This window comes from Salmo trutta, chromosome 4, assembly GCF_901001165.1.
Source record: "Salmo trutta chromosome 4, fSalTru1.1, whole genome shotgun sequence".
NCBI lineage: Eukaryota > Metazoa > Chordata > Actinopteri > Salmoniformes > Salmonidae > Salmo > Salmo trutta.
In genome coordinates this window covers 51,939,506-51,951,568 of record NC_042960.1, presented here as the reverse complement: position 1 = coordinate 51,951,568, position 12,063 = coordinate 51,939,506, and the positions used below count along the sequence as shown (strand labels likewise).

The 12,063-nt window shown below is 43.6% G+C and overlaps 1 protein-coding gene across 1 annotated transcript in view; it reads right to left on the bottom strand.

Annotated features, from left to right (window-relative positions):
• LOC115192568 (procollagen galactosyltransferase 2) overlaps window positions 1-12,063 on the bottom strand; it is a 28,800-nt gene that overhangs the window by 7,353 nt on the left and 9,384 nt on the right. Inside the window, exons 2-9 of the mRNA XM_029751220.1 lie at window positions 8,238-8,348; window positions 7,841-7,958; window positions 7,515-7,649; window positions 6,880-7,084; window positions 1,970-2,089; window positions 1,439-1,512; window positions 1,110-1,216; window positions 820-952 (exon numbers count right to left, since the gene is read on the bottom strand). Coding sequence (XP_029607080.1) covers window positions 820-952; window positions 1,110-1,216; window positions 1,439-1,512; window positions 1,970-2,089; window positions 6,880-7,084; window positions 7,515-7,649; window positions 7,841-7,958; window positions 8,238-8,348 — 1,003 coding nt within the window. The remainder of the gene's footprint in view (window positions 1-819; window positions 953-1,109; window positions 1,217-1,438; window positions 1,513-1,969; window positions 2,090-6,879; window positions 7,085-7,514; window positions 7,650-7,840; window positions 7,959-8,237; window positions 8,349-12,063) is intronic.

Below are 12,063 nucleotides of genomic sequence, written 5' to 3'. Positions count from 1 at the left end.
ACGGCAGATTTTTTATGGAATATCTACATAGGCATACAGAGGCCCATTATCAGCAACCATCACTCCTGTGTTCCAATGGCACGTTGTGTTAGTTAATCCAAGTCCATCATTTTAAAAGGCTAATGATCATTAGAAAACCCTTTTGCAATTATGATAGCACAGCTGAAAACTGTTGTCCTGATTAAAGAAGCAATAAAACTGGCCTTGTTTAGACTAGTTGAGTATCTGAAGCATCAGCATTTGTGGGTTCAATTACAGGTTCAAAATGTCAAGAAACAAAGACCTTTCTTCTGAAACTTGTCAGTGTATTCTTGTTCTAAGAAATGAAGGCTATTACATGTGGTCACTTAGAAACAAGGAAGTTTCTAAGTGACCCAAAACTTTTGAACGGTAGTGTAGCTGTCTCCCTGCACAGGCCTGCACCTTAGAGACTATTTTCTCTGATTCTCCACACATCCAACCCTTATACACAAGCACACACACAACCACCCATAAACAAACACACAAGAACACAGACTCCCACACACACACAATCAATGCAGCTGTTCTATTATATATAATTTGTTCAACTGTGCGACCAACACACTACCCACTTTCTACTTGTAAATACAGTCATACTTGACACATTCATTATCTACACTGCAGATCCTCTTGTGTACATATCAGGCTACTACTATTTGATATTTTTTATATGTCTATTATGGATATTGATTATTGTACTACAATGTTGAGGGAGCTGGCACACCTTTTATACCTGCTATAAACTGTGTATATGAGTAATAATATTTGATTTGATTAAGTGAGGTTAGTTGAGCGCACCTGTACCCAGGTGGAGTGGTGGCTGAGGAAGCAGCCTATCTCTCCTCTGGTTAGAACACGGCCAGAGTACGGGTCCTTATAACCTGGAATCATTTCTATACCCAACGCCTGCAGCTGAGAAGTGTTCAGAGCCCTGAGAGAGAGAGAGGGAAGGAAAAAAGAGAGAGAGAGAGAGAGAGAGAGAGAGAGAGAGGAAGAGAGGGATTGGGATTGATGAACAGAGAACTAATATAAACCATAGTGTCCCATGCAGCTGTGCAGTCCTGTGTATGTGTATGGGTGAGACCTACTTGCCATCCACTGCGTCAGTAAGGGTGGCCTGCAGACCCAGAGAGGTCATGGTGCTCAACATTCTCTGTCTCCTGTCCAGACGACGTTTCAGATTGATCAGGAAGATCTGAGACGAAGGGAGGGAGGGAGGGGGCAGAGAGAGGAAGGGAGCAATCAGTAGGAAGGCAGAGTAGGAAGTAGGGGGAGAGACATGGGAGTAGTGGAGGAAGGAAACAGATGTAAGGAAGAGCAGGAAAGGGAAGAAATGAATGTCACATCAAAGAAAGACGGATGAACTCTCAATATAAACCAATTCCTCTAAACAGTCTGGGCCAGTGTCTTACTGTACCTCATCAAAGCCCATCTTGTCCTGCGGCATCTGGGGATTGTACAGGTACTCTGAGGGCGCTATGTTGTGGTCAACTGTTAACACATAAAAAGGAGTCAGAGTTAATACAGACAGAGGGTGTCAGAGTTAGAGTTAATACACAGTTAATACAGACAGAGGGTGTCAGAGCTAGAGTTAATACAGAGTTAATACAGACAGAGGAGTCAGAGTTAATACAGCAGCATGGAATCAGAGAGAGTATTTCCTCTAGGGCCACACCGGTTTATTTCCCATTTCCCATGAGGAGGAGGAAGGAAAAAGACAGAGACATAGAGAATTAGTAAGGCACTGCAGCAGGCCTTAGGGTAAGGGATAAGTTCAGGGTTAAGGATAGGTTTTGTGTGTTGTCAGATAAGAGGCTAAATTAAAATGGGAGATAACAGAGATGAAGGATCCTTTTGAAGGAGAGGTAGAAATCTGACAAAGTAAAAGAGGCGTTTATTTTGATTTAGAAAGTAGTGTATGCGTGTGTGTGTGTGTGTGTGTGCTTACTCATGGCCTCAGCGATAGTGTGTGTGAAGCTCTCCTTCTCCTCGTCAACATTCTGTGAGGCCTTCAGAGGAACCGGCAGGAAGCCATAGTGTTCTCTGTTACACACATACATCTGCACATCTGTCAACACACAGTCACACGGAGTAAATCAAAAACACACTGACACATTTGGATATCTGCAAAGAAACACTACTACACCCAAAAACACTAACATGATTGTACAGTGCCTTCGGAAAGTATTCAGAACCCTTGACATTTTCCACATTTTGTTACATAACAGCTTTATTCTAAAATATATGAAATCCTTTTTTCCCCTCATTAATCTACACACAATACTCCATAATGACAAAGCGAAAACAGGTTTAGACATTTTTGCTAATTTATTAAACTGAAAAAACTGAAAAATTACATTTACATAAGGATTCAAACCCTTGAGACAGTACTTTGTTGAAGCACCTTTGGCAGCGATTACAGCCTCGAGTCTTCTTTGGTGTGATGCTACAAGCTTCGCACACCTGTATTTGGGGAGTTTCTCCCATTCTTCTCTGCAAATCCTCTCAAGCTCTGTCAGGTTGGATGGCTAGTGTCGCTGCACAGCTATTTTCAGGTCTCTCCAGAGATGTTTGATCTGGTTCAAGTCTGGGATCTGGCTGAGCCACTCAAGGACATTGAGAAACTTGTTCCGAAGCCACTCCTGCGTTGTCTTGGCTGTGTGCTTAGGGTCATTGTCCTGTTGGAACGTGAACCTTCACCCCAGTCTGAGGTCCTGAGCACTCTGGAGCAGGTTTTCATCAAGGATCTCTCTGTACTTTGCTCCGTTCATCTTTGCCTCGATCCTGACTAGTCTCCCAGTCCCTGCCGCTGAAAAACATCCCCACAGCAAGATGCTGCCACCACCATGCTTCACCGTAGGGATGGTGACAGGTTTCCTCCAGTCGTGACGCTTGGCATTCAGGTCAAATAGTTCAATCTTGGTTTCATCAGACCAGAAAATCTTGTTTCTCATGGTCTGAGAGTCTTTAGGCGCCTTTTGGCAAACTCCAAGCAGGCTGTCATGTGCCTTTTACTGAGGACTGGCTTCCGTCTTGCCACTCTACCATAAAGGCCTGATTGGTGGAGTGCTGCAGAGATGGTTGTCCTTTTGGAAGGTTCTCCCTTCTCCACAGAGGAACTCTAGAGCTCTGTCAGAGTGACCATCGGGTTCTTGGTCACCTCCCTGACCAAAGACCTTCTCCACCGATTGCTCAGTTTGGCCAGATGGTCAGCTCTAGGAAGAGTCTTGGTGGTTCCAAACTCCTTCCATTTAAGAATGATGGAGGCTAATGTGTTCTTGGGGACCTTTAATGCAGCAGACATTTTTTGGTACCCTTCCCCAGATCTGTGCCTCTATACAATCCTGTCTCAGAGCTCTACGGACAATTCCTTCAACCTCCTGGCTTGGTTTTTGCTATGACATGCACTGTCAATTGTGGGACCTTGTATAGATAGGTGTGTGCCTTTCCAAATCATGTCCAATCAATTGAATTTACCACAGGTGGACTCCAATCAAGTTGTAGAAACAACTCAAGGATTATCAATGGAAACAGGATGCACCTGAGCTCAATTTTGAGTCTCATAGCAAAGGGTCTGAATACTTATGTAAATAAGGTATTTTTGTTTTTTTATTTTTAATAACATTGCAAAAACAATTCTAAAACCCTGTTTTCGTTTTGTCATTATGTGGTATTGTGTGTAGATCGCTGAGGAAAATGGCTGTGTGTATTATTGTGTGTATGTAAGTGTTTGTGCATTCGTGTTATGTATTTAATAGTTATGTGTTTACTAGTTCTGTTTGTACCCTACCGATCACAAGCCACATCCAATAATCCCACACAATCAGGGTAGTCCGAAAGTCACAAATCTGGTGTCAATTACCCAGCCTGCCTTGTATCCCTCCATTAAACACATGATGGGTTCTATTGTAAAACATCTCTTCAACACAAGACACAGAAGTACCCTCAGAACTATTAAAACACAGAGAACTACCCTTGCTCTCCCCTTAGCCCCTTTCCCTTTAGTATTTGCAGATCTGAAGCAATCGGATAGGTGTAAAATAATATGGCATAAGCTTCTTACATTTGGGACGGCAGGTAGCCTAGTGGTTAGAGTGTTGGTCCAGTAACCGAAAGGTTGCTGGGTCAAATCCCTGAGCTGACAATGTAAACATCTGTTGTTCTGCCCCTGAACAAGGCAGTTACAGTTTTTTCCAACTGCTTACACACAAAATCTTTTCATGTCACACGATTTTTGAAACCTCTCACTCAAAGTGCAAAACTACACACCAAATATCCAAAACCAGAAGCTATTTCTCAGCCTTTGACTCAGTTGTCAATTACATAAAACACTTTTTTCAAAACACTACACACAATTCTCTACCTAAAACACAAAAATCTAACAGGAAGTGACTTACTTTCCTTTTCCAAACACAACCAATCAAAATGCTACACTTATTCACCAGGTCACACACACTCCTCACATGTGCAAACACTAATTGCTTAACTGATCACTAACCAATCACTGCTTTACTGTAGTATAGGCCTATAAATAGGTCAAAGGTCAGATTACCTGTTTTGAACAATGGATGCCAACAATGGACAGAGAGCAAGAGGAGTAGGAGGGAGAGGCAGGGGACAACAACGAGGACAAATTCAAAGACGAAGAGTTGGAGGAAGAGGAAGAAGAGGGCAAAGAAGAGAAGGAAGGAGAGCCATCTCTGATGAGATTAGGGCAACACTTGTTGATCATGTGATCAACCACGGTTTGACCATGAGAGAGGCTGGACTGAGAGTCCAGCCCAACTTGAGTCGATTTACAGTGGCGTCCATAATTCAAACCTTCAGAAATGAGAACAGGTATGCAACTATCTAATGACTATTTTAGCATTACAGTAATGTACTGTAAAATACGTATGACTGCATAGTATTGCATAAACATTTGTAACTCTAAGCCATCTATTTACTGCACTGCATTGAATGAATGAGGTTGGTTATCATGCTGTACTACCTTTTTTTGTACATTGTTTACAGTTCCTATGCTGAACACATACTGTGTTTGAATTCTGTACAGAGTGGAAAGGCAAAGACATCATGGAGGACGCTTGTTTACAGATGTACAAGAGACTGGAATTATAAATATGATTTTGGCCAACATATGCAATTAGGATTCGAGAGATAAGAGAGCATATCTTGAATAATGACACCATATTTAACAACATCAATGCTGTAAGCCTGTCGACCATACAACGCATCCTCCAACGGCACCAAGTGACGATGAAACAACTTTACAAGGTGCCATTTCAGAGAAACTCTGACAGAGTCAAGAATATGCAACATGACTTCCAGTACTTCAGACATACCATATTTACTCATCTGTATATCCTTTTGTCTTTACAGAGAGTATTGGAGCTGGATGCCCATGTAATTCTCCATGAATTTATTTATGTGGATGAGGTTGGCTTCAACCTCACCAAAACCAGGTGCCGCGGAAGAAATGTAATAGGACAGAGGGCAATTACCAATGTCCCTGGACAGCGTGGGGGTAATATAACTATGTGTGCTGCCATCACTCAAAACGGGGTCCTCCATCACAATGCCACACTGGGTCCGTACAACACCGGCCATATGCTCACTTTTCTGGATGCAATTTACACAATGCTTGTCCCTGATCAGGAGCCTGCTAGTTTGGTGGTTTTATGGGACAATGTTAGTTTTCACCGGGCTGTTCTGGTCCAAAACTGGTTTGCCACCCATCCACAATTTGTAGTTTTGTACCTACCCCTATATTCACCTTTTCTAAATCTCATAGAGGAATTCTTCTCAGCCTCGCGCTGGAAAGTGTATGATCGCCAACCCTATGCCCGCATGCCGCTTCTCCAGGCAATGGAGGACGCATGTGGGGACATTGCGGTTGCCTCTGTCCAAGGTTGGATACGCCATGCTAGGAGATACTTCCCTCGATGTTTGGCAAGAGGAAACGTATCTTGTGATGTGGACGAAGTATTGTGGCCAGACCCAGCCCGGAGAAGAGATGAAGTGTAGCTTAGCACTGGTGACTGCCCCCCCTACCAATTCCTGGACTGCCCCCCCCCCGGGACCCCACACACACATAATTGTGTTCTTTACTGTATTCTAAAGAATATACTTTTGGTTTACATATGTTTATGGTTTTGTTGTATGCTACTGTATACAACAGTAATGTTTGGCCTAATAAATATTTTCTGTTTGTACATTGCATTGGTGTTTACAGTGTACTTGTTACCCCTCTCAGCAGATTACCTTCACTGTAGAACATTGTATTGAAATGTAGATATAAGCCTATGAAAGAGCTTTAGAACGGTGTTTACATGGTATATCCAAAAATGTACTATTATGAAAGCAGTGTTTGCCATTTGATGCAAATGCTTCATTCTGACATGTGTTTATGGCATTTTGAATGCAGGGTTACATTTTGAAGGAGATGTGAGGCATTTTGCATTTTGTGTGTGCAGTTTTGGGAATTGTGTGTAGAGTTTTGAAAACGTGTATGTGTAAGCAGTTGGAAAAAAACTGTAACCCAATGTTCCCTGGTAGGCTGTCATTGTAAATAAGAATTTGTTCTTAACTGACTTGCCTAGTTAAATCAAATAAATGACCCCCTGGGCCTGAATGGAAGGCTGGGTGGAGCCATAAGGACTTTGCTTTCACTGTGTTGGTGGTTGGGACTAGGGGTTGTTTCTGAACCAGGCTGTATGACTGTATACACAGTTGGTATGTGGGTGGGGTAGCTTGGTGTCTTGTACTCAGGGCTATGTTTTTACAACACATCCATCATGAACTAGGGTGTTGTGTCTGGACAGGATCATGGCGGGGGGTGGGAGGGAGTTAAACTCTGACCTGCCTGTCGGGCGGAGAAGGAGAATACCATGATGTCATCGAAGGCCCAGCTGTAGTCAGGGTGAGGGGGGTAGAAGGCCAGGTCCCGACTGGCGTCACGCCTCAGGTCTAACAGGAAGGTAGAGTGCACCATGGGTACGGCGAAGCAACCTAGACGCTTCCACTCCCTGATTGGCTGGTAGTCTGGAGTACGCTTATAGTAACCCTGGAAGACAGAGATGGAGAGACAGGGTTGAAAGAAGAAAGGGTGGGAGAGGGGGACGGGAAATATAGATAGAGAATTGGTCTTAAAGATGCAGTCCGGGATCTTAAGCACAAATTCGTAAAATATTGTACGAATTAGATTCGTAACATACGAATTGCAAAAAAATATCCCACGATATGAATGACGTAGTACACAATTGGATGACATAGTGCACAAAAAAATGGGGACCTGTTTTGGCTCGTGAGCAGCACTTTCAAAACAACTGGCTGAAATTATACACATTGCTAGAGCATCACTTTAAGAGGTGTGGAAGCTTTGTGAAGAACAGAGACCAAATGGTCATAACATTCACTTGCTTGCTGACGGAGAGAGAGGGCACATAGAGGAGTGAAGTCTATGTGGGGCTACATGGCTAATGCAGGTTATTTACCTGGGGAGTGATGCCACACCAGAAGTTGGAGTAGAGAGAGCGAGACTCCAGCAAGGGAGCCACCAGAGTCAGGTTCTCAGCCATGAGTAGGTTCAGGATCCTGGGGTTGGTCAGCAGGTTATCACTGTCTGCAAACTAGACACACAGAGAAAGACAACAGAATAATGTATAATCTCACAGAACGTAATTTAACAAACTTGTAGCCTTGCAGGTATACAATCTAAGACAACCGGACACAGAGAGAAAGCAGGTATCATCATTCACATACAATTATACCACGAACTAAAGTCACACGTAATCTCACAGGTATAATATCTCTGTCTCACCAGTATATAATCTGCCCAGCGTTCCCGTGCTGCCTTCAGAGCAGCCTGCCTCAGCTTCATCACATGGTTGAAGCGGGACGGAGGCCAGTGCTTGGGCCCCCACTCATCAGTATAGGACCTGAGGACAGGACAAAAAGCTTTACGATCAGTACCTCATATTCACCATACCTTAATGAGCAGTGAACTTCAGAGATTCCAAGAATTAAGGAATGTGAACCTGAACGGATGGGGCGGGGTGAGATTCCCTGAGGCTGAGGGTCAGACACTGGGGGGCGTGGTCAGAGGCAGGGGGAGTCAGACACTGGGGGGCGTGGTCAGAGGCAGGGGGAGTCAGACACTGGGGGGCGTGGTCAGAGGCAGGGGGGAGTCAGACACTGGGGGGCGTGGTCAGACTTACTTGGGCTCCTCCATGGGTCTCCACTCCACATAGTGGTACTGGTCCTGGGCCTGCTTCAGCCACTCCCTCAGCATGGCTGTGCTGTTGTCCACACTGTGGTCTGTCGCTGCCCTGAGACACAATATAACATGGGACACTATATCAACACAACGCACATGGCAATGCAGGAACAAGACATTTAAGCACTAACTTTCTACACAACGTATCACGATAATGTGTCGAGACGGCAACAGCAACACGGAAACATAGCTGCAGCTGATCCTGTGTGTGTAGGTTCAAAACATGAACACACACAGACACGCAGTGTCCTATGTGAGCCAGGAGAGTAAAAACAGCAACAAACAAACAGGCCAGAGCATACAGTACAGCACCGCAGCTGGGACAACTCTATCCTGTCCTCACACACACTGCTGCCACTGTCTGCACACCGTGTTCCCTGTCCTCACACACACACACACACACACACACCTACCCTAACTCTGTCACACACTCACCCTTCCTTTCTCACCCCATGCTATCACGCTCTCACTTCTACAGAGTCGTAGCCTGACAGTAATAGCCTAAGGCCTTGAGATGATAACTACAGTACTCTCTCTCTCTCTCTGCATCTAATATGTGCTTAATGGAGGAAAAGGTCAATAGAGAGAGAGAGGCCAGTGTCTGTAGAGAGGATGCTGTGTCACTGATGGCAAACACACACACACACACACACAAACTGGAGTTTTCCACTGCTTGCTGTAATATTCCTGGCTGTAACCTCTCCAGACAAACTCTCACCCTACGTCAGAGTGCAGACAAACCAGAGATAGCAGTGTATAAACACCCATTTTACAAAACCACTGCTAACACTGTTCACCATGAGATAACACTGTAGACACAATTCATCACACACACTGAGCTCAGAGATAACAATATTGACACCTGTAAGACACACAGAAACCCTGTCCAGAGAGAGATCTTTCAGCACAGACAGTTGACTTGGTGTTAACACCCAGACACTAACAGATCTCCAGACAGACAGTTGACTTGGTGTTAACACCCAGACACTAACAGATCTCCAGACAGACAGTTGACTTGGTGTCAGGGGCGGAAATCCCGGGGGGGACGGGGGGGACACGACCCCCCCATCCTGGGAAAAATATGATTTGTCCCCCCCAATATATCACTGAATCATAACTATGTAATTTAAATAATATTAATAATACGCAATGAAAGCAATTGTGCTGATTATAGACACTTAATAGCGCGTTTTTAAGTTTCAAAAGATTGCGACCCCCCACGCTTTTCCTCACAGTGGTTTGATCCACTGGCAAGGTAACAGAGGGGTCATGTCTACTGTCTGAAAGGCACTCAATGAACGTAACTGACGTAAAGTTAATCCAGTCAATCGCACACACACACTAGCTGAATATGCAGAGCTAGCGCGCAAATATTAACTATTAAGCTAGCTAGTACCTATTCCATTTATGTGGCCTCGTCAAAGATGGAATCTTTGCTATCGTCAATTTATTCCGAGATCAGCATGCAGATGATGTAAGTTAGTGCTTCAAAGTCCCTGTGATAAGGTTAGCGATAAACTGAAGTCCAAACTGAACTACACTCTTCTTCTACCATTGTCTTAAATATATTTAATGGTCTCGTTGCAAAAGCTAAATTGTCGCAAGGGAACTTTTATTTATTTATTTTATTTAACCCGGGTAGCAAAGATTATAGCAAACACCACTGAAACTGAATTGGTGCTCGCTTGCTTTGCAAATTCAGCTATTGTTGGAAGCCAGCCAATATGAAACAAACTATTAAAATTACAAAAGGTTGCAGCATATGTTGTGTAAATGGTGAACTCATACAGCTGTCAACTCTTGTCATTTTAATCCGTTTCACATTTGCTAGCTACCTTTTAGATCGAAGCCCAAATAGAATGATAAAAGATAAGATGATAGAAGCCCATCTCCTACTGTAAATAACCTACACACTGTGTGTGTGTGTAGCCAGCCAGCCAGGTAGAAAAATGGCAGAAAAATAAAAGACGGACATCAGAGTATTTTTCAGTACACCAAAACGCAAAGTAAGAACCCTAGTAGCCTAATATCTCAAAGACTAGTTGATAAAATGTTCATAAGAAAGAAATGAAATTCTAATGGAAATGTTTCACAATGATGTCATTAGGCAGAGCAGGCAACAGATGACACACAGACAGCAGAGTTGGGGACAGATATGCAGGGACAGACTGGCAGAGACGGAGTCTCAGGTAAGTTTGTTGAGTCTTTGTTTGGCAACATTATGAAAGGTTCTCATTTTTTTTAACTTGTAAAATAGGAACATAATTGGAAAATGCCATGGACACCCCCACTCTCAACTTAAACTGGTGACTGAACTAAGATTTGTTAAAGGCAATGGTATTGCTGTTGTGATTAGTTGTGTAGTTTTGGGTACCGGTAGTTAGGAGTACGGCAAACACCTTATTTCTTTGGTTCCTCAATATACATTTACCATATTACAATGTAGGCTATGTGTTACAGCACTACTTTTGGTGTCCCCCTCAGGAATTGCTCTTGAGAAAATTTCATGTAATTGTCCCCCCCAAAGTTGATATCAGATTTTCGCCCCTGCTTGGTGTTAACACCCAGACACCAACAGATCTCCAGACAGACAGTTGACTTGGTGTTAACACCCAGACACTAACAGATCTCCAGACAGACATAGTCAGTCTAGCTGGAGAGAGAATGTAGGCCTACCTGCCTGACGGACCACAGGGGTAACCCTGGGGTTAATAAGTGGTGTGTGTGTGTGTGTGTGTGTGTGTGTGTGTGTGTGTGTGTGTGTGTGTGTGTGTGTGTGTGTGTGTGTGTGAGTTCGTTCATGTTTGAGCCTGTGTGAGGGAGAATACATACATGTTTTATGGTAAAGTCAGGCATTTTAAAACAGTGAGTGTGTGTGTTTGCACATGATTGGGTATGTGGACATAAACTGTAAAGCAGGGGTGTCAAACTTTAAGACCTAGACAACCAAGTGAGGGGAGTTATTTGCTAATCAGTGACCTTAATTCATCAATCAAGTACAAGAGGAGTGAAAACCCGCAGACACTTGGCTCTCTGTGGAATGAGCTTGGCACGTGCGGTAAAGGATGAGTCCCGCTTCTGACAGCTGGTCTCTGTCTTTGTCACTGGGTAAAACCACCTTTAGTGGAGGTAATGAATGGATGTGCACACTCTTTGACATGTCTTTTTCAACCATGAAATTCCATATTGCTGGGGGAAATAAATGTGTTGGTACCTGTCATTTTCAAATGAGCTCTGGGCTAGGATTTGAATGGGGTGGATCTGTGAGAAGCTCAGAAACAGAAGAATCTCCATACGTTCTGTATGAAGATACGTGTGTGTGTGCGTGTGTGTGTGCAGGAGCATGCGTTAGCATCTCATTCCTTTGTGCCCTTGCCATCCTTATACAAGTCAGTGAGGTCACAGAGACAAATATGTTAGATGGATTGTATCTCATACTAACGAAAACCTATTTAGTAAATGTCTCACCATGCTCATTAGAACACAGACAAAACAAACAGATGACAATATGGTTAGGTTTCCACATTCCCCACTAAAATGCTAACCTTTTCCTAATCTGCCCACAATTCCAGAAGGAGCCTATTCAAGCATTTAGCAGTTGAAGGTTTCTGACTGTACGTCATTCTTCACTAGATCAGCCCCTTTCAGCCATAACACACAGCTCTGTATTAGAGGTACACTATGATATTTTCTATTACGGAAGCGGCATCTCATTTTGCCTTATGTAAGATAACAGTTGGTGTGTGTGTGTGTGATGTATGGTGTGT